Source organism: Apodemus sylvaticus, chromosome 5 (assembly GCF_947179515.1).
Source record: "Apodemus sylvaticus chromosome 5, mApoSyl1.1, whole genome shotgun sequence".
In the NCBI taxonomy this organism is placed as follows: Eukaryota; Metazoa; Chordata; class Mammalia; order Rodentia; family Muridae; genus Apodemus; species Apodemus sylvaticus.
Genome location: NC_067476.1, coordinates 46,122,797 through 46,146,331, shown reverse-complemented (window position 1 = coordinate 46,146,331; position 23,535 = coordinate 46,122,797). Strand labels below are relative to the sequence as shown.

Here is a 23,535-nt window from a genome sequence, read left to right as displayed (position 1 = left end):
CTAGAATATATAACCAGTATAACCTCAACATTTCTTGAGAATGGTGGCAAGTTGCTATAACTTGCACTGTTTTGTAAAAGTGAGCAGAAGGAGGTGGTCCTGCTGGGCCATATGATTATAAGGATTTCCTCCCTTGAGGAAATGTTAGGTATTTTACACGTGGTGGGCATGACATGTGAGAAAAAGATAATTCTATCACAAGACCGGCTTTCAAAAAGTCTACTATCCAATCTACCAAAAGAAAAGAGACAATTGGATTATATACACATTTTAATATTGAATGATCAATAGATGGGGGAGGAACTTAAAATATTCTTCATTATTTCTTTCTACCAATGAAAAATTGAAAACAAATTTAAAGGGAATTGAGACTGCTCCGGCTGATTGACTTGCAAATCAGTTTGGCCAGTATACCTGGAAATCAAATCTTTAACCTAATAGACAGGGTCTGGAGCATTGGGTTTTGCCGTTGATATAGTGCTTGACATGGGGACTGTGTGCAAAGAGAAATTTGGCTGGATATACTACAGAAGTAACACCACAGCTGCAGGTCAAATCATTGTCCCTTGGTACAAAGATTTAACGTGTCTCAACCTGGTTGCAGTTAAGTGCTCCCCTCCCTTTGAAAAGCAACCATCCCTGTGGCACTGCCTGGCATGTGGGCAGCTCTACAGAGTAGGCCAAGCAGCAGGAAGAACAATCCAGAAGACTGTGTTCTCAGTTCAATTCCTTCTGGGAAAGGAAGTCACAATGAAATAACTCATTAATAGTATTTGTAACTTTAACTCAATGTTTTCAACCAATTGCTCTCAAATTTCTCCTCTCTTTCTAGTTTTTAGGTAAAGCGGAAAACCTGATTGTATGTTAGGAACTAACTATCCAGTACTCATTATTAGCTACTGCCTGCAATCTGCCCCACTCTAGAGGATGGTGTATGCGCATTCTGTGTTTGTGTGTGTCTAATAAAGATAAGGTATGCAGGGTTTTGATTGGCTATTGTTGCTAAAATAGGTAGCCTGTACCTATTATGATTTTTGAGGGATGTCTATTTAGGGATGTGAAAACATAGCATGGTGACTTTCATGCTTAGAAAAGTAATTGTCCCTAGCAGAGTGGAACTTTCTATTTCAATTGAACAGAGAGAGGAAGAAAGCTCTGTTTCTGAAACCCCGGTGAAATATATATATAAAAAAATGCTTCATACCTTGTCAAAATTAAGCTAGACTGGAAAGAAACATCTCTGAGGATCCAGGAAGTGGACTGTCACTCACCACTACCCTCGTCACAGTTACTCTGGGCCTCCCCACACTCTGCTCTCAGAATAGCCTGCGAGTGGCTCACCAGTAGATACTTCTAGAGGATGGAGTGGGCCAGCAAATACAGAACACAGAAGTCTTTCATTTGCTTGAATGAAGGAACAATAGCCTTTTGTCATTTCTTCTTTGAGCCCCTGCCCTTTAGATTGCATAGGCAGGAGGCAGTATAACTGGAAATCAAATGCTAATAATGGAAACCAACGCTGCTGAGAACTCTGGGCTTGTTACCTCAGTCTGAGTAAATTCCCATCAGATTAGCCCCAGCCAGCAACCAAAAGGAGTAGTTAGCCCTCATTACTGCTTTCTGTAGCATGACAAACCTAAAGTCCTTTTAATGTTAGTAAAAATTAATGTTGATATAGTCTTGAGGTGGCACAGAGAAAGAACAGCTCCACAAGTGAACATAACATACTTCCCTCACATCGAGTTTAAATAGACACTTCTCACCAGAGGACTCTGAAACGCATTCAAGCATGGTTAAATCAAATAGTCTGCTGTAAGGAACTGAAATCTGAGAGTTATTCAAATGCCAACATGAAGGAGGCATTAAACAAATTAGAGATACAGTTGCTACATAAGAGGGTGCATCTACATTTTAAACAGCCATGAAGAATGAGAAGTGACGTCACAATACGATGTCAAAGCAGGGAAACGGATTCAACGGAATGATTAGGGGAAACCGTAACGTTTGTTCTATAGCAGCTTAAGCTGATAGGAAAGAAGTTGCTCAAAGTTCTCCGAGGCTCAGGCTCGAAGCAGGCATCTAGAGGCGGGCGGGGCATGTTTCCTTTCTATCCATTCTCTTTACTAAGGAAGAGAATGTGAGGTGGCTGCCTTCGCAGTGCATTCTGGGCAGTGCTGCTGACTATCCCAGGCAAGACAGATAAAAATGCTTCAGAAAAGGGGGGCCTCATGCGTATGTGAGCCCAGGCCTGCCTTCAATCAGCTAGTCATTAAATGGAAATCTCAATACACGTTTTTTTTTTTGCATTTGTAGAGACGGGTTGATCAGTTGACTGAGGTGTAGATGGGGTGCTGAGGCTCTGCCCCACCCCCACCCCACCTTCTCTCTGTTAGGACTGAATTAGATCCAAGGTGTGGTGAAGGAAAACAAGAAACAAGTCATTTTCCTTCATATCATTGGAAGAATCCTCTCTATTGTATGACCCTTACAATAGTTACTTTTTTTAAAAAATAATTAAAAAGAAACATTTCAAAGCATTCTGAGACCCCATCCCACAAGAGGTACCATGAAGGGGCACTAAAGTGCATTTTGATGGAAAGAGTAGAGTTTAAAGGTGCTGTCCAAGCTAATAAACAAGATGACGCTGTTTGAAAACGAAAGGCAATTCCGTCTATCTCAGCTGAGGAAGAGCGGAGGACTTAGACCCTCACCAGAGGATTGTCCTAACTCTTAACTTGAGAGAAAACTGCATAAGGACCTGCACATATAGACTCATTTGTCCCGCATAGCAAAAATAGGCCTATTTCATCCTTAAGAAAGTATTTGCAAATCTGCTCAGTCATGATCGTAAAAATGTGGGTGGATCCCAGACGCAATCTTCTGGGCATGCTCTGTGGTGCTAGCTAACACGTCTTCAGCTTCAATGAACATGCTGTTCATTTTTTTTCAAAGCATGACTTCTAAACTACCATAAATAAAATACACAAGAAACGATTCAATCTTTTTTTTTCTTACAATAATTACTTTTACATTAAAAAGTCACCATCATCTTCAGATATATCGAAAAATTAGGACTCTAAATCTGCTTGTTTTCTAGTCTTAGTTAACAATCTTGCACAGGCCCGATAATCTAAAACTTGGAGCTATGATCTGCATAGCTTGGCAGGTTTCACACAGTTTGACAGGTAGGCAACTGTGAGATATGCATTTTTTTTTAAATTTAGCATTTTCTATCAAAACAGTTCAAAATCGTTTAAAATCCCCATAGCGACTGTATTTGTGCCACGCCACAGTTGGGAAGCTAGAAAGGAAGGAAGGAAATACTGTCTGGAAGATTAATCACAGTCCACATATTCTTGGTCTTCAGTTTTAAACAACGATGAGCCCAGTATAGGCAATACAGTGACTTTAAATAGAAGACTTGGTCCTATAATAGAATAATTTAAGCAACTAAACGGGGACCGTTTCCACCACGGGGGACTGAATGCACTCTTCATGCAATCTGCTCTTTTCCGCAAGGCTCAAAGGATTTTCTGCAGGATGCTCTGAAATGTGGCTGTCGCCATTCAATGTGGAGACGAACCCTTCCTGGGAAGGGCTTTTCAAGTATGAGTGAAACTCCACTTGGGGAAGATTGGACCTGTGGTCAGGATATAAGGGGTTACAGGGCACCCCACTATCGTTTTCAGAGGTGGGGCAGCAAACGATGACAGACGGATTGGCAGCTGGGTAGTGGGAGGCCCCATAGGCCTCTTCCGCTTGCCTGGCATAGTCAACAAATCGCTCGGGGGTCATGGCGTAAGGCACCAGCGAAAGGGCACCGTTTTTGACAGCATCTCTTTCAGAATAGTTGTCAGAGAGCTGGCTAGGAGTTCCTGGGATGTGACTATCTATTTGGTAGTACAGAGTTGACGAGCTAGCATAAAATGATGCATTTTTCGTGTGGCTTTCATGAACCGCTGTGCCATCGGAATAACACAGGACGGAAGGAAGGGGGACCACTTCAGTGTGGGCTCCGAGTCCTTCTACAAAGCCGGCTCCCTTGTCGTCGTCATCATCTTCCTCCTCCTCTTCCTCTTCTTCCTCCTCCTCCTCCTCTTCCTCATCCGATTCACTGGGAGCCAGGCTTTGGGTGCTAGAGTCAGTGGCTCCACTGCAGAAACTGCTTCCATCCTCCTCCTCTTCCTCCTCGTCTCCTTGGCAATCCAGTTCGTCCTGCAGGTGCAGCACGGCAGCCTGGGGCTCGGTTTCAATCTCGAAATTGTCTGCGATGGAATATTCTACGGAGTGAGCGACAGGACCCATGGAAGGACCGTGGGCGCTTATCTCTCCGTGGCAGCCGTTCAGAGTCGGGGTTTGCTGCTCTCGGTTCTTCTCCAGTTCAAGCTTCATTATTGTGTGCAAAAAATGAGTCCGGACACGGATAGGATTAAATTCAATTCTACCTGCTGTGTTACTACAGCCTTCTTTAGTGCAGCCACAAGGGAAAGACATACGATCCACCTTGGAAGGAAGAACACAGATTAGCAGCAAGGAACTATTACAGACCAAATACAATTAAGGACTTTGTAACAACTTCTCCGAAGGAAGCAATGCACTCAGGTTCTATTCATGTCTCAGCAAACGGCAAATAAGCTGCAAGTAAAAGGGGCTGGGGAAGTAAAGACTTCAGTTATGGCAATAAACTGCTTCTAAATGTCTGCACAAGAGTGGTGGCTTGAGGATAATTGAGAATTTAAATTTGATTGCGCCCTCGGGCTGTCGTATTTCTCCACCACTCTACTTTCCTTCTCTTTTTGTTTCCATCTTGAAACCCCGGTTCCCTTCTGGTGCAGTCCAACTCAACCCCACACACTTCTAAGTCACACGCAGACTGTTCCCTTGGGCCCCTAGACTAATCTACCTTCTATGACCTCATCCCGTGCTACTCTGTTCTTTCCTTTTATCAGATGACCTTCACTGCTCCAGATGTCTGGGATGACACTAAGGGTCACCCAGCGGCAGACTGCTATCATCTCAATGCTGCGTCTTCTCAGCGGACCCTTGATAGGTGGGTGCAGGTTGCTTGACCTGCTTTCCTCTTGAGAAGAGAAGCCCAATCCAAAAGTCTTGTGCCAAAGAACGTGACTGAAGGGAATCAGGAGATCTGTAAGCTGAAGACCAGCCCAAGCAACTTAGTAAAACCCTTTCTCAAAATAATACATTTTCGCCGGGCGGTGGTGGTGCCAGCACTTGGGAGGCAGAGGCAGGTGGATTTCTGAGTTCGAGGCCAGCCTGGTCTACAGAGTGAGTTCCAGGATAGCTGGAGCTACACAGAGAAACGCTGTCTCGAAAAAACCAAAAAAAAAAAAAAAAAAAAAAGGGCATTTTAAGAAAAATATTAGCTCAGTGGGGGTAAAGGACTTGCTTATTATGTCCATGAGGCACCAGACACAACCCAGAAAAGAAAGACAGGAGAGAGGGAATGGAAGGGAACTGTCCCTGGCTTTCAGCCGCCTTTCTCTTTTGAATCGGATTAAGGAAATGTCTCCTGTTAAATGAATATAACTATTTCTGCATAAAATAAAAGAAGGTAACCATTATCAGGGCTCCGCTAAATTTCAGATGGATGGGACCAGAGAGTCACCTTGTCAAGGAATTGATAAACTATTGCTTTTCTCTTTAATTAGTTTTAAAATGGAAGCTTTTAAAAGCATAGCCATTCAGGTGCAGCCGGGAAGGCTATTCCCGCTAGTTTTCATATAAACTTAAAACCCAGCTTCCGAGAGACGAGACAGACTCGTTGCCGTTTATGAGACTCTATTCTCATACTCTAAAAGTTTTCTCCTTGCTTCTCCATCCTCCTCGAGCCAATCTTGCTGTCAGTCAGACAGATGTCCTTTTCTTGTTAAGGAAACTATTGCAGCCCCAAGTAAGGGCAGTAAATTGTAACTTCATTTTATTTTTCATTGGAAGAGGGAAGGAGAATATTTGGGGGCCTCAAGCCATGTTACCTCAGTACTGTAAAGAGTGAAGGCAACAGATGGGCAAAGTACCTGAGCCCTGCAGACCTTGTTTGTAGAAATGTGTCTAGAGTCCACTATCTGTCTGACAGCCTCTCAACTTGCTCACCGTAGAAATGACAGAGCCCAAAGTGCTTACCTGACATGCCTACTTCACACAAGGCAAGAATGCAAGTTTTTGTTTTTGCTTATTTTTTAGGTCTGTATGGCTAGAAACTTCTCCAGGTGGTCTATACCACTGGTAATGAATTGTTAACTTGCATCCTGTGGATGAACCAGAAAATATGGACCCAAGTGGAACACACAGTGTCCTCTCCCAGACTGTATTTTTAAAAACGCTAAAAATAACCTGGTGTAATGGCTGAATCTGAGAGGAAACACCTTCAATACACTAAGCTGCAGTTTCAATTGCCACTCACAGTATACACAGTATAAGCATTTTATGAATGCCCTTGAATTAGGGTTTCTTTCCCCTTGAATTATGTGCCTTTCCTTGCCAGTATTTTTTTTTTCTTCAGGTAAAAAAAAAAATATCTTATTATACACAACATGACTGCTTCTTTCTGGGGTGTCGTGTGACAGTTTTTCTTCAGATGCCTGAGCTCCCAATCCTTACCTGACATTTAATGCCTGCCAGGCTGCAGGTACACGTTTCTGGATCACAGAACACCCTGCAGTCACAGCCACAGTCCTCCCGAGACAGGCGGATGGCCCGCAGCTCGTGCTTTTCCTCAACGTCGATCTTCTTCACCCCTGAGGCTCGCAGCAGAGCTCTCCGCTTTTTTGTGGGCAGGGGTTGTAGGAAGAAGTATTCATCTACTTCTGTGTTGTCTAAATCAATATCGTCATCGGAAATGTCATCCACGGTCAGAGTGCTTGCTTCCTCGGATTCTACGGTGCCATTCTTAGTCATCTATGAAGACAAGGAAGCAAACACGGATGTCATTTGGGCAGAGTCCAAAATCCCCACGTCAGCGTTGCTGAGGACGGATGAGCTGAGCTGTCATGCGTAGAGTCCCCGGAACCACAGAAGTCAGAGGAAGGAGAAACAATGGTGTTGAAATAAATGGCTTTTTAAATGCTCTGGGCACAGAAGATGGTTAAATGCAACCCTTAACCTCTCTGCATCAGTGACTACAGATACAGCTTGGGCGACCTGTACTGTAACCAGACCGGAGGTTACAGACACCCACACTCTAGAGCTGTCTTTACACTCAGCTCACACTGACATCTCTGATGTCAGAGGAAATGTGCTCTGGATCAGAGGTGACCACATTCAGTGGGGGCCATGACCACCTTACTCAGCAAACATCATGTCCTTGAAATAATATGTGTGTCTTTCAGGCCCCTGAAAAGCATACATACAGGACATAAAAGACGCACTGTGCTGCTGGGACTGCAAGCACAGTTATTACCTGGAACAATCTAAGAAGGAGGGCATGATAGAAGTAATCAGTCAGGTCAGCATGCTCTCAGGAAGACAAGGACATAGATTAATGCTGGCAAGGACTCATCAACCCACGACTGAGACAAACTGTATTCTTGAAGGAGTGCATGCAGACCTCCCTTCCTGCAAAGGCATGCTTTCTGTGTAACAACTCGTGGGGACACTCACTCCTTGCCTACTGGTGATGGCTGTGCCTATATATATTTTTTTCTATATTAATCTCATCCATTAGAAAGCCCTAAATATAGATTTCACTTGTTATTACTATTAAAAAAAACCTATTGCTTCCTTCATATAAAACATTTTGAAAAAGTTTTCCCTGCACATGAACAAAATATTATTTTGAGGAGCAGCTCAGTAATAAAGGCAAACACTTCATAAGAAGTAAATCAAGGATGTTCTAAATATAGAAGGTAGTTTAATTATTTAATTTATTACCCTCTAAATTTCATTAATTATGGCTATTACTGTGCTTGGTGAACTTGACAATTCATCCATTAAGTAGTGAAAATACTCTAGAGATACCAGACATGCTTTCATCTTTGTAGGAAAGAGTCCATATTTAGATAGAAATATTTACTACTGGTCAATAGCCTTAGATTGTTCAAATCTGAGTATCCCACAGAGAAAAATTAAAATTAGACTTTTACCCTCATGGAGGGAAACTTCCACAGAAGAAAGGACCAGGAATAAAGTGTTGGGAAGGGGCCCTGTGGCGTATTTTCTTATGCCACTTTGTTATGTTTTGTGACTATTTCAGAACTTGGGCCTGTCGTCTAAGAAAGGCCTTATTATGGGCATGGTTTCTTAGTGTGATCCATAATAATTTCCCCTTGGCATTTTTATGAAAGTGTACATATGAGGACATGTCTGTGTAGATATGCATGTATGTACACATGTGTGTGTAAGTGAGGTGTTGATCTTAGTCTACTATTCTTTGTCTTAGTTTTTGGGGGTGTCTCTCACTGGACCTGGAGTTTCTTGTTCAGCTATACTGACTGAATAACATGCCCCCAGAATCTGTTTGTCTCAAATTCCCCTGTCTCTACTTGCCATACCCAGTTCTTTCTGTGGGAGATGGATTTAAACTCAAGCCCTTAAGCACATGCACTTTCTTACTGGGCCTTCTGCCCAGCTGGGCATCCTGCTTAAACTGGGATGCCCAATACCACGGAGTTAGTGTGGTTGTGGTTAGCATTTCTAATTCTCTCTGACTAGCAGTCTACATGTTTCCAATTATAAAGATCTGATGGTCTAAGACATTCAAATGCAAAGGATTTGAACAGGATACTAGATCTTCACTGAGTGATGCTTCTTGACAATCGAAGTGTCTCCTTTCACTTCCTCCAGTAGCACCAAGGTCTCTTTTAGTTAATCCCTGGCTGGTCTATGTGAATTGCAGCAAGCTCCAGTACACGTAGATAGATGCTCATTTAAATACAATCTTTTCATGGCATTTATATTACACTATACACTATACACTATACTGCAATGATGTTATTTTGATATATTGTCACAAGAAAGTCTATAGTATAGATGACAAGTCACAGATTTCTCCCCCTGCCCCCCACCAAAAGAGGAGGAAGCAGCTATCATAAGAAATACAAAATCTTAAAGCAAGACAAAGTGAGGCCAAGGGTGGGAGCATTGGCCTGCAATCTCAGCTCTACAACTGAAAGACAATGACGGTGAATTTGAAGTCAGCCTGGGCAATGCTGTGAAACAGTTTTTACCACAAAGGAATATGAAGTGAGATATTAGCAAGTGTTTACAACCATAGTAAAGTTGTTACGGTAACATAATCTTTTGGCACCTAACAATTAAAAAAAGAGATGCATCCTATATATAGTTACAAAACCCAGGCACTATTGTGGATGCTCACAAGTGCTGGCTGACCAGAGCTGGATATAGCTATCACCTGGGAGGATCTCCTAGAACATGAGAAATACAGAGGGGGACACTCTCAGTCAGCCATTGAGCTGAGTACAGGGTCCCCAATGGGGGAGCTAGAGAAAGGACCCAAGGAGCTGAAGGGGTTTGCAGCTCCATAGGAGGAACAACAAGATGAGTCACCCAGTACTCCCACAGCTCTCAGGGACAAAACCATCAACCAAAGAGTACACATGGAGTTAGCCCATGGCTCGGCTCCAGACACATTGGTAGCAGAGAATGGTCTTGTTAGACATCAAAGGGAGGAGAAGCCCTTGATCCTAAAAAGACTTGATGTGGAGGAATACTAGGACAGGGAAGTGGGGGTGGGTTGATTGGGGAAGGGAAGATAGCTTATGGGATTTTCACGGGAGGGGGGAACCAGGAAAGGAGACAACATTTGAAATGTAAATAAAGAATATACCTAATTAAAAGAATTTAAATATTGGTATGCCTGACTAAAGATTCAGTTTACTCTGTCTATAAATGTTAAAAAATAAATTCCAGATCTTGTATAATTCATTTCCTTCCATTCCAAGTAATTTTATTTCAAAATGAAAGATTAAGAATCAAAATTCCGTCCCACATAACTATAATGTGTGTCCACTCTTGTTCAAGAGCTTTAATTTTTTTTCAAAATCACCTACAACATGGAGGTGATCTTATGAGGTTTGCCACCCCCCCTCCCCCCGCTTTCCCCCTGTAACTCTTCAATATCGTTTCTAATGAAGACCGGGGACAATCTAGTGGAGCTTGGTCAGTTGGTTATGTTGTCCAGTTTCTGGTTTCTGTGCTGCTTCTACTGGTTGCTTCCCCTCCTCCCCCAGTTGCTATGATGTAGCAACTCACAGAAAGCAACATAGAAAAAGAAGATGGGCTTACTGTTTAAGAGGACATAGTCTACCACGGCAGGAGCATGGGAGCAGGAATATGAGAAGCCTTTCATTTCCAAGGCCAGGAAGCAGAGGGCAGGTAGCTTGCTTACTCTCTCGCCTTTCTATTAATCCTGCTAGACAGTGCCACCTACATTTAGAGCAGTCCTTCTGTCCTCAGTTAAACCTCTCTGGAAGCACTGTCCCAGATATGTGTCTACTGGGTGGCACTGAACCCGGTTCAAATGACAGTGGAGAACAGTCATCACTGTTGCCTTTGAGACATATTCCCTGCTATGCCCTTTAACTGCAGTCTGCAGCCAGATTTTTTTTTTTAAGTCAAGGCTTCCACCACCTAACTTAAATGCTCTTTACGATTTGGGGCCACACACAATACTTTAAGTGTATTTTCGCCATTGAGAGCAATAGAGCAGGAAGCCAAGAAGCTCTCTTCTTCCCCCCTCCAACACCTATCTATCTGCTCCCAAGATCTGGTGCAAAGGTCCAGGGCTCTACCGGGATCAACCTCTTCTGCTTTTGCATGGACTCCATAGACATCTTCCCTGGTAAGAACATTCAGGTTCTGCAGGACTTTTCTCCCTTGACACGAGTGCTGCTTTATTGGTTTTTCCTACCTCAAAACAGAACCACTGAACTGCCAGAAATTGCTCTTTATAAGGAGACTCTGTATTTTATACACCAATGAGCCTCAGACTCCCTGAAATCTCTCCAGGGCAGACTGAAAGGAGCCAATTCTCATGAAGTATTCTATGTCTATACCTTATAGTTTTAAAGGTGTCGTTGGTACCTGGTACAGGGCTGGGACAAGTTAATATGCTCATTGGTTGATTGGATGGTTTTAATTTGGAATGGTTAATGTGAAAGTACTTGTTATTGGATAAGCTATTTTAAACACAAAATAACTGTTTGGACACACAGCACACACAATAACAAGTGCTTTCAAACATACACTCACTATCAAGGTGGTTCAAAACTACATAAAGCCTTCAGAACAGGAGAAAAATCTTTGCCAACTATACACATGACCAGGCATTAATATATAAAGTATTAAAATTTGAACCATTCCAAATTAAAATCATACAATCAACAAATGGGCATATTAACTGGTTAGTTCTCAGAAAAAGAGATATAAATGGTCAATAATTACATAAAAATTCAACATTTTTAACACTAGGAAAATTAAAATTAAGAATATATTGATATTCTATTTCAACTTGGGTCACAACATCATCAACAAAACAAATGACAACAAATTCTAAGAAAGATGTTTAGAAAATGAAGTGCTTATACTCTATTGGTAGGAATGCAAACTGGTGTAGTCATTATTGAAATAAGTATAAAAGTTTCTCAGCAAATATCACACAGGACTATCATATGATCCAGCAATTCCACTCCTGGCTACAAACCAAAAGGAACCTAATCCAATATATCATAGTGATTAATCTTATGAACCTATGTTGGTTACAGCACTGCTCACAATAGCTAAGCTATGTAACCAGTCAAAATGCCCATTAACACAGTACTAGATACATATTCTGATGGAGTTATTACTCAATTTTAAGCAAGAATAAAACTGAGTCAGTTGTAGGAAAATAGATAAAACAAGAGATCATTGTGTCAAGTTAAAGGAAAATAAAGTCAGAAAAACAAAATTTTTATATATAAAATCTATAACTTATATTTAAATATATTACGTGTGAAAATTATTATATGTAGATATTGTCATTTATGCCTAGAGGACATAAAAGGAGAAGAGGGACAATATTAGGAAAAAAGAGAACTAAAGAGACACGTGTAGAAATAAGAAGCTGCACTGAGAGAAGACAGACAAATATAGCTTCTCTTCTCTCATCTGTCTGCCTATCCGTATGTATGTATGTATGTATGTATGTATGTATGTATGTATGTATGTGTATCCACCCACCAGTCCATTGGCCCATCCATCCATCACCTATGCCCTAACACTATCAGTGAATGACATAATCACAGAAGAGGGATTTTTAAAGAAATGAAGGACATCAGAAAGGGCCACAATGAGGGCTACATAAACACAGTTCACTGATATACATTTGTGAAAATGTCATGGTGAAACCCATTATTTTTACACTAACTGACAATAAGTCCTTTACCAAAAAAAGCCAGACATGGTGGTGCATTCATGTAATTTTGGTATCTGGGAAGTAACAGCAAGAGAGTTATAGGTTATATGAGGTCAGCCCCAGACACATATAAAAACCCTGTTTCAGAAGACCAAGGTGTGGTGATGTACCTTGGTGACAGAGCATTTGACTAGCAAAACACACACACACACACACACACACACACACACACATATACACAGACACAGTTCTAAGTACTATCAAGAATCCCAGTCTTTAATTCTGCTCTGGTTTGCACATGAAAGCAAGAGAGATTAGAAGTGGAAGTGAAAGAGTTGTAGAAACAGTTGTGAGGCAATAATAGTAAGCTATTGAATCTGTGTATCAGAAGCTATTCTAGTACATTTTACCTGTATTAGTGCATTTAACATCACAGACTCATAATGTAGATGTTATCACTATATCTGTTTACCCAGTGAGAAAATGGTGGTACCAGAACGATAGTTTGTCCAAGATCACAAGGGGTGTAGGTCATAATCTAAATAATCTAATTTCATACAGCTATACCACCCATGGCCATGGAACATAGACACACATTTCACATAATTAATATTTTCAGCACTTAGTCACTGGGTGTGCAGGCACATAACCCAATCACAATAGGTCAGACCAAACTGACAAGGAATCTAATAATTTTAACTCTATTGAGAATGATTTCTGAGCTAGGGTTAACACAGAACCCTTGAGAACACACAGTAGACACATGTAGAAGGAGGTTAGCACAGTTGTTACAAAGGAAAACTGTCAGAGGGAAGCTTAAATCTGAATTTGGACCAGCAATCAGACCAACAATGGAGGCAGAAGCTCCACCTTGAGCAACAGTGGTTCAAAAGTCTGATATAGACCAGAACATGGTGTGTTCATTAACCTGCATGTTATCCAGGTGATTGGACTCATGGGATCTCTCCCACTCTTGGTCCTTAACCAATGAAAAATGGAAATAAATGCTAGATCTTCAAAGTGAGGCTTCTCTCTTTCTCCCCTTCCCCCTTAGCTGATGAGCACTTAATTTGTGATTTGATTCCGTAATTTTGATTTTATATTTTTCTTCTATTTCTATGCATTTGTCTATTTCATACTGTCTGGCCTGTAAAATGTCATGAGCTGCATCAGTGATAACTCTGGGAATGGAACTTTATTCTTGAGCATCTGTCTAAACCCATTTAGACTCATTCTAGGACTAAAAATGTTATCATCTGCCTTGGAGTGATAGAATTACAAGCATTTCAATTCTGGAAATTTGGACACACTGTAAATATTAGTAATGCATTTCAGAAGCTCACTGTGCACATCTAGACACAGCAGAGACACAAGACATAGTAGTGTGAGACTCAGAGGGTGATTCTTGATTCTGTGAGATGAATGCAGGATGCCCAAAGAAAAAGTGACATTCCACTTTTTTGCTTTCATTTTTAATTGTCGACTTAATTTGTTTCCCTATAACTTAATTTTTATTATTAATAATTAAATACATGCACATAATAGGTTTTGAAAAGAAATCTATCGCCATTCTTGCTCCTTCAATATCGTCTCTATCTCCCCACTACCTTTCCCTCCCAACTTCATGGAATACTGCTGTCTTTTTCTTTTAAACCCACTAAGCCTGTTTACTGATGCATGTACACGCATCGGCGTAGGACCATCTTCATGGCTAACCTTAAATTTATTTTACTTCATTCCAAAGTAGATAGATTCTACTGTCAATAGATTTCATGATCCAGAAACTATGAGATAAATAAATGCATACAAATTAAAGAAAAATGTAAGGTAAGAGAAAACAAGTATATCAAATTACTAGTCAATTACTCCTCACTCTTGAGGCAGTCAAGACAAGAGAAAGGCTTCACTTTAAAAGATTAACATTTATTTCCATTTTATTTAATTGTTTATGGACCAAGAAATGGACTGATTCTATGAGCTCAATAATTTGGATAATATGTAGCCTAGTGAATGCATTGTGTTCTAGCAAGAATAAGGTTAAAATTTTTGGTGCCATTAAAAACAGCAAACAACCAATTCAATGCAAAATTATTTTAATGAGAAAAAATGATGAAAATATAATGAATTCAAATATTAAGCAAAATTGCCAGGCACTGGTGGTGCACACCTTTGATCCCAGCACTTGGGAGGCAGAGGCAGGCAGATTTCTGAGTTTGAGGCCAGCCTGGTCTACAGAGTGAGGTCCAGGACAGTCAGGGGTACACAGAGAAACCCTGTCTTGAAAAACAAATCAAAACAAAACAACAAAAAAACCCAAAAATCAAAACCAAAACAAACAAACAAACAAACAAACACAATGTTAAGTAAAATTGAAACAAGATTGCTCAAGTAAAGCACTTAAGGTTTGTCTAGTGATGAAATGTTCTGGGCCTTACAAAATTACTCACATATATAAAGATGAAAGTGGGATTATGACTGAAAAGTCACTCTATTCTAGGAGCACCAATTGCCATGCATCCAAGCAAGGATTCTGCTTCTGAGAGTGACCTGGGCTGTTGCGTGTTCACATCAAGTTCTGAGCACCATAATTATCTCAGTTCATGTCAAAGCAGAAAAAAGTATTCTATAGTTGCGAAGACTGGCATGTGCAAAAGGTCATTTGTCCAAATCTTACTGAACAACAAATAGCTGAAGTTACTCATAATCAAACTCCAGGTTTAGTTGACTCCACAGTGTTTTCCAAATAGTCGAGACTAGTTTAGAGAGAAAATTCTTTCAAAACAAAATAAACAAGTGTGCCAACATAACTTCATTGGATAACAGTAATGACTGGAGAATTGACCTCAGTACAAGAGTGGGCCAAAAGACAAAGAATGGTACATCCTTCCTCCAGTTTAGCTCCTTTGGAAATACAGGATATGATTCAGACTCAGGGAACAGAGAATACAAAAGAAACCAGAGCACTTGGTGTGTGTGTGTGTGTGTGTGTGTGTGTGTGTGTGTGTGTGTATTAATTCTGATAGAAATAAACTGGCCAAAGCTGAGTGACTTATGTGGGAGTCTTGATTTTCTCAGCCTAGTTGTTTATTCTGGATTGGATCTAACCAACATAAGTTTTCTTAATTCACAGTAATATTATACCACATTAGTTTTGTTGGCTGACATATGTTTCTATTGTACTGTGCCCACACTGTGAGCAAAGCCTCTGTTTGTCTTGCTTCCCATTCTATTTCTGGCACCTTGGCAATGCTAAGTCTCACAGAATTGGTTAATAAATTAGTTTTAGTAAATGACTATATCCTCTTAACAACTATGCAATACTACCAGTTCCTATGGTAGGTACAGAGCTTTAGGATGGAGAGTAGCCTGCCTTCTAAGAACTCCCAAGTCTGCTGGGGAAAAGGATGTAATAAACATGAAGCAATGTAGTAAATATACCAATACATATTAGCATATATGATATATCAACATGTAATATTATATATTCATATATAACCATATGCATTTATGTTAGATATAAATACATTCATATTTTATTTATGTATTTATTATTTATACTATATAAATATATATATTATAAAAGTATGTAAGATAATTATATATAGATATAGATATACACATATACTGTAGAAGTAAGAGGAGAAGGAAGTAAAGGGTAAAGGGAAGGCACTAAGGCACTAAGTGGTACTAAGTACTAAGGTACTAAGTGGTACTAAGTCCTAAGGTACTAAGATAAAAGCATCATTACTTATTTGTTTTTCTGATTTCATAGAGTCTTAGAAGAAAATGATCTTCGAAACAGAAATTAGAGAACAGTCATGTCAGGAAGGATTTATAGCAAAGGGAGGCAGTAGCAGCGTGGAAGAGCTCTCGGCTGCTTCGTGTGAGAATCCCCAGGCCCAGACGACTCATGCTTCACAATAATGAAAAAGTGTAAGTTATGATTGCTCATTGTAACATCTGTGAGGAGTTGTGGGGAAGGAAATTAAATGACGATCAAAATGGGAATGAATTGTTTTTAAAAAATGCTAATTCTGGGGAACAATATTCTAAAAAAAAAAAGATTAAACAGATGGTCTCCATAAAGGGGATAAATGAAAGCCGTGCATACTAAACTCCTGACAGGGTTTGTGAGAGAGAAAACTAGCCATTGTTCAGGTGAACCCTATGCTGAGTCTTGATAGAGACAAGCTAAACGTGAGGTGCAGAAGCCCGGTCTTCAGCTCGGCTGGACTCTGTTCCCACAACCCACACGCCATAGCTGGAAAGCCCAATACTGTTGTGTTGAGAATTTGTTGTTCTTGTATAAGCCTAAGAACTCATTTTGAGGCTCTGAGAAGATTCCATAAGCATTCTTCATATGAAACAATAGTATCTAAATTAACAAGTGTGCTTGAAGAAAGAAAACAGCTTTGAAAATAGTGACTTGGCTTCTGTTGCACTGCCTGTGTGTCCAGGAAGCAGATGAACATCATTTATATCCATCAGTGACGGGCTCTTTACTGGCACGGATTCCTGGTCAAGGTCATGGTGGGGTGATGCATGAGCCACTGCCCCATTCCTCCTAAGAATCACTGCTTTGGCAGAATTTCTCAAACTTAGCTCTGCCTTGTAAAACAATTTTTAAAATAAAGCCCTGGATAGGCACAACACAATTGTTTGTTAAAATGCAACCAAACTTTACATCTTGCATTAAAGAGACCTCTGCACCTGGAGATATGAAAGCTTTTTGATTTATATCAGGAAGCATATTTGGCTTAAACAACTTGAGGTTTGCTTGCTTGCTTAGCTTTCTTTGACTTCCTTCTTTGGTCTACTTACTTACTAGGAACACACTGATCAAGATCCCAGAGCTATTGTAATCTTCATGTGCACTTACAGACAGAACATACTTGAGTTGAGAGCAGACGATGTAATAACATTTCTGTACACTGGGAAGATCTGTGCACCAGTGCATCCGTAGGACTAGATCAAGTAGCACGAGGTGGGTATTAGTGAACAATATTGTATTGAGGTGGGGAATCCAGGGCAACAAAACCCCTCAGCAGACTCAGTAGTACGAAGTGGGAATGTTGAACAGTACAGAACAGAAATAGATAGAAACCATAAACTATGTTCAGATATGTGCCCTGTCTACAAGCACTGCTTTTAAACACTTAGAGTTCTTCCGATAATCAATATATTTTGTGTTCCACCGTGCCAATTTGGGATAAAAGGTATGGGATACCATAGTAGGTTTCTCTGTGGAAGATGAAGCTCTCCATTAAAGTTGTTTTAAGAAAACAAATTATTTTAACAAAGTCATGCATTCTGGGTAGCCAGACAGAGTTAATCCAGGCTACTGAGTATAAGACATGTATTGAATGAAAGACTTCCTAGGATGACCTCGTTTAAAAGGTCTTTGGAAAACTCAAGGAAAACATCACTAACACTTTGATACTTAGTCAATTTTATATTATCTCTCTTCAATTTATTAGCTATGACCCTTACATAAAATGGCAAATTAAAGCCATTTTAATCATTTTATTCAGAAGTTATGCAACATAATGAGGCCTTCTGGCTTGATAAGTAAATCATCTGAAATCATGAAGATGTCTTTGGAATCCATATCACCACAAAAGTCACCAAAAATAATATCAACATGTAAAATTTATCTTTTCTAAAAATTCATCCTCCTTGAGGATTAGAGCAATATTGCCTCTTTCAATGGCAAATAATCAGCAGGATGCATTCAACAGCATGCCAGGACATACTTAAGCAACTGACACTAAGAAAACACAGTTATCATTGTTAATGTTTCACAAAATCTGGAGCTTGAATATTCCCTTCATGGGGAAGCATGAAAACACCAATTCATTCCAATAAGCAACACCACTGAGTGCACCCCACATTAAATTAGGAGAATTTATGCATAATTTTTCCCAAATTATAAAAGTAATATTTCTTGCACAGCAAGAATGTAAGTTTGATTACATAAGCTTAATTGTTCCCTGCCAACCAAAATACTGCAATAATCTGAAAGAACACATTCTTAAGTTCATTCTATATACATAGGATAGAGACTCACTATGTTGGCCTCCATCATTTTGGTTAGGTATATTTTCTTTGTCCTTGTCAAAATCTGGGTTGTATAAATCTGAATAAGACAAGGCAGGTACTTGGCACAGTGAAGTTTTCCATTTGGTTGATGCTGAAGCTTGCCTCTAAGATGCATTTTTAGAAGTTTTACTACTTAGTATATTCTGGAGCCATCTCTACAAAGTCTACCACAGAAGTTGTGAACAGTAATTAGCTTTCAGCAATACCATGACCAACAAGATTAGACAGATCTAAAAACGAATTGCGACATAAGGAATAAAATTAAAACCACATCTAAAAATGTTGAAAACTGTGGGTTTGAGAGATAATTCATCCATCTCTCCCAAGTGCCTGATCCCCTGCATTTCTGAGAACATGTAAGTTCTTTCTTTCTCTGGACAATTAACCCAAGACTTTTGAAGAGATGCAGCAAGCTGGGCTGGAGGTGAAGTGGATAATTGGAATATTGCATGCATAAGTCTCTAAATAACTACACTACTCATAGATCCAAGATTTTGAGTAAAAACGATCTAGATAGATTCTTTTTAGAGGACCCAACATTAAAAGCTGGCCATCGTCTGCCTTAAATTTGCACAGAAGAGCTAGTAACGGAGCACCACTCATGATCATCCAATGAAGAAACCCAGACAAGAACATAGTCTCAGAGAGCAGCTAGAGATGGCAACCAGAGGTGAAGAACAGAGCTTTGATCCCAGGAAGAAAAGGGTGATTTAGATTGTAGAAACACTGGCAAGGAAAAGCAAGTCACATCTGCAGAAGCTACATTCAATTTCTCTGAACAATGCAGTAGAGTCCTCTAGGGTGAAACTGGAGGCAACTAGGACACCAACCCTCCGTGGAACCTGCAAACAGCTGCTGGCTGCATTCCCCAGGATCCAGAGAGATAGGAATAAAGGGCAATGTAATTGTTCGAGAGTATGGTGTGGATTATTAAATCTAAGCATTTAATTTGCAAAGGAGGACAGAATTACGATGACTACATTGATTACCATGAAGTGTGTGACATCTGAATGGGCTTGACAGGAAAAACGGAACTGTACTCTGTAATTTAGAAACCTAAAGCTACTTATTTCTTCTTGGAACATGTGTTTTATTCAATTAGTTTTCTCCATTACTTATTTATAGTCAATGTGTGAAACATCCGAGGTGCCAACAAACACGATGCACTTGAAGTCCTCCAATAAAACTGGATTTATTCTACAAATCTAAGTGTCTGAATCTATACAATTTCTTAATATCTGTATAACTCACAAGGTTATCTGTATAACCTTAGACAAGTATAATTCATGATACTTTTCTTTAAAATATGGAAAGTGTATGCTAGAAGAACTGCTGTGATAACGTGCAGGCTTTCCCCCTATTTTAGAATACCTGTCCACACAGCTGTGAGGTGTTAGCTTCATGGAACATGTGTTTTTGAGTACATGTGTACTAAGTCAGGAGAAGGTAAGCTCAGATCACTGCAGAATCCCTTAACTCTTAGCTTCCTGGTCATTTGGAAGAGGAGATGATAACCAAATGCATTTCATTGACCTCACAAAAGGGATGGTTGCATTCTTTCCTATGAGAAGGAACCCCCAGAAAAGGTACCCACCTGGGTGTCACCTGCTGAGGTGACTGATCATCCTTACCTATCCCCTGAGCATAATTTTATTAATGAGTCACCAACAGTGCTTTTTTTATTCCTTCCTTTCCTCTTCTGCTGGTTAGAAAAGAGGATGAAAAGAGGAAGGACTACAGCATGAAAGTGGCTTACTTCCTGTGTGTGGAAGACTACCTGTGATTCCTTTAAAGAGTCGCACATACAATCACATTGTAAGCCTTTAGTTCTCAGATGAACTTACAGTCACTCAGTTGTTAGAATCCATTGCACACACCACCAGACCCTGGAAGAAGATAGCGTGTCCTTCCCAATTCCGATATGGGGTAATCAATTAATGTAAGAAGAAGGATCAAATCATAACAATCAGTTTTCTAGGTGGTGAGGTAGTTCTTCACTGCCTACGTGATTCTTTTATCTCAGCTATGTTCCAGTGATTTTTATTCCATTGGCTCTTTATGAGGATTAAATTCAATCGCATGTACAAAAGGCTTAGAAAAAAAAATCTGATTAGCAGCCACTACCGTTGATTCAGTAATATTTGAACTTGGTGAATAATGTCATCTTTGTCAGGGAAAGGCTGGAATTCAGAAGCAATCTTAATAATCATTGCTAAAATAAGTACTTGGGAAATCAGTAAGAAAAATAGAAACTTTGACAGTAAGGGACTTTCAATGAAACTTGCCAAACAAGTTGGGAAAGGAAGTGTGACATCCTCAAATAGGGTGTGTACAGCTCAATTTCACTCGCCATCCTTTCACACAGTGGAGAACAATCATATAAACAAACAGTAAGATATAAAATAGACGATATTTTGAAGCATACGCCACACCTCTGCTTTCATTAATTGAAGATAAGGGCTGGTGACAGATTCTTAGGGTGTTTCCGGACCTTAAGTCTTGGATTTGTTGGGATTATTCCCAAAATGTTTTCTTTGTCATTAGATATTGATGGGAGGGTGTTCTAATACATTAATAGGTGAGAAATCCATACTTCTAGTCAGCAAAAGGTATTTTCTGGATTTTGTTTTTTCCAACTTAGATACTGTCTCCACACTCCTTGACAGCATAAATGTCTTCCAACTCATGTCTGAGAAGACCTCACCATCTATCTACAACTTTTTTATACCTCTTCATCTTTCCACATCCTAGAGAACAAGCAAGGATGTGTCACCTACAGTCATCCACCTGCAAGCCAGATCCCTGTTTCCAACTGTCCCTCTGTAAATCCAGCTCATCACCCAGGCCTGCCTATCTGAGCTCCTAAGTCCTTGTCTCAAATGGGTCTTTGTCGCTCTTATGTGGAGTCCAATCTACCCTCCCTTCTCCTCTCTCCTGGCTAGCTCTCATAGCTGCTTCACCGACAGGTCTGACTGTACACCTATGCTCTCTTAACATGGCCTTCTTCATCCTCATACTATTCTCACATGATTACATGATTGTCATAATACATTACAACTCCAACCTGTGCTTAAGACTTATGGTAACTTTTGATTCCCTGAGGACAAAGAGGGACAGATCCTTTATTGCAGTTCCACAGTCTCCTATGTAACTCACCTGCCTCAGGCCCAGCCAACCCCTCCCCCCACCCTCTGTGCCTACTCCCTTGTTCAGATCTTCTCCCTTCTTCCAGGAGTATTGCTTGACTTCCTGACCACATCTGTTTCCCATCAAAGACTTTTATAACACCTTACAACTTTCCCTCATAGCCCCAAATGAAATTTTGATTCAATTTCCTTTGACTGCTTGATTGATATTTTCTGCTCCTACTAAAATGTGACCTCTCATAGACAGGAAAACACATTTATTTCTTGTTTCCTCCTAGCCCCAGTCCAAGCACACTCATACAGGTGGTGTATGATGTAGCAATATCCAAAAGTAAATATTTGTGGGATGGATGAATAAATAATATCAGATAAGTGTCCCATGGAAAGAGTACAACTTTATAAAAAGAAGGAAGACAGGAACGGAAATAGGAGAAAAGAAATCCGAGGGTAGCTTGTCTGTCATGGAAAGTAGAGTCGGACCCCATAGATAGAAACGGTTGGCTCAGATGAACAGGAGATTTTGCAACAGGAGAACAAATGTTTCACCTTTAGTTTTAGAGAGTTGAGCTTCTCCTCCCTGAGATGTTCTCTCAGCATCTCCCGGTGCAGCCTCTCCTGCTCTCTTGCAAACTCTCCCAGGGTGTACTGGCGCACGCTGTTGTGACGGCTGGACATCCCCAGAGTGCTGCCACCCTGGCTGGGCACACTGGTGAAGCCCTGCCTCCTGGTGAAGTAGTACACAGTGACACAACTGAAGTGCACATTCTTCGTCCTCAGCCGTTTCTCCCTCTTGAGGATGGAGGAAGCTGAAAGAGAAAGAAGATGGTCAGCGAAGCCCAGGGCAGCAGCTCCCAGAGGAGGCCAAGAATGCCCCGGATTCAGAGTCTATGGCGGATCAGAATGTTGGGAGCCTTGCAGGCTTGAAAAATACTGAATCCCAGAGTTGGCAAAAAGGCCTTTTAATTTCCTTTCTTACATTTTTTTTCTAGGCATAGTAAAGTGTATTACAAATGTTTTTGTAATTGCTCTCGAAGGAAACTTCTGGAGTTTTGCCAATTATTTTTGGAATTAGCAGCAGAATCTTATTCCTCGTTTTCTTGAATCCCCCAAGCTTTGGTTTTCTGGGTTTCATACAAATAATATTATACTATGATCAGAAAAGTCACAACATGGCACCCTTCATATCTTGGGTATCCTTTTTAAGAATATGCTTAAAAAAAACCCTACCAAAATAAATTAAAGGAATAAGTCCTAATATTCTCCAGCACAGAAAAGTGGCTATAGGGCATAAAAACTTCTTTAATATTTTAAAAAGAATAAGAAGAGAGGTACTGAAAGGTTCTAAGACAAAGAAATGACAAATGTTTATGAAAATGCTAATTTTAGTCAACTGATAATTGCACATTATATTAATATACGTAGTAAGAGAACTGGCTTGCTCTGTGAATATGTATAGTTGTCCTATGTCAATAGAAATGCATTGCTCATAATTCTGAAAAGATAAAATAACCCAAAATAATAAAAAAAAAATCCATCCATGAAAAACAGCTTATTGGCACTACTAAAAATACTTTAACAAATTAAATCTAACATAGCTCTCATTAGGTAAAATAGTATCTCTCCCCTTTAAGTAACATAGACAGTGCTATTAATTACAAATATTAAGATAACTAAAGGTGCTATAGAAAATTTCAGGACTGGTTTCTCATATTATTTTTAATTAATAAACATGCATGTTTTTGTGTACAACAGTGAGGTTACACCATGGAATTTCCAAATCACATTAATTAATGTTTGATGTTTTTATGATAGAACCATTATTATTAGTTGTGGGGATGGAAGAATAGCCTGATCACTGAGGAGAGTTTGTGTACACCTAAGACTGATCAAAAGAGTTATATGTGATATCTACAGGACCTC

General features: G+C 40.0%; 1 protein-coding gene across 1 annotated transcript in view; it reads right to left on the bottom strand.

The window, feature by feature from the left end:
• Positions 1-1,168: 1,168 nt before the first annotated feature.
• The window catches only part of Csrnp3 (cysteine and serine rich nuclear protein 3), a 93,213-nt gene continuing 70,846 nt past the window's right edge, over positions 1,169-23,535 (bottom strand). Inside the window, exons 3-5 of the mRNA XM_052182599.1 lie at positions 22,162-22,421; positions 6,619-6,915; positions 1,169-4,503 (exon numbers count right to left, since the gene is read on the bottom strand). Of these exons, the coding sequence (XP_052038559.1) occupies positions 3,451-4,503; positions 6,619-6,915; positions 22,162-22,421 (1,610 nt within the window). The 3' untranslated portion in view covers positions 1,169-3,450. The remainder of the gene's footprint in view (positions 4,504-6,618; positions 6,916-22,161; positions 22,422-23,535) is intronic.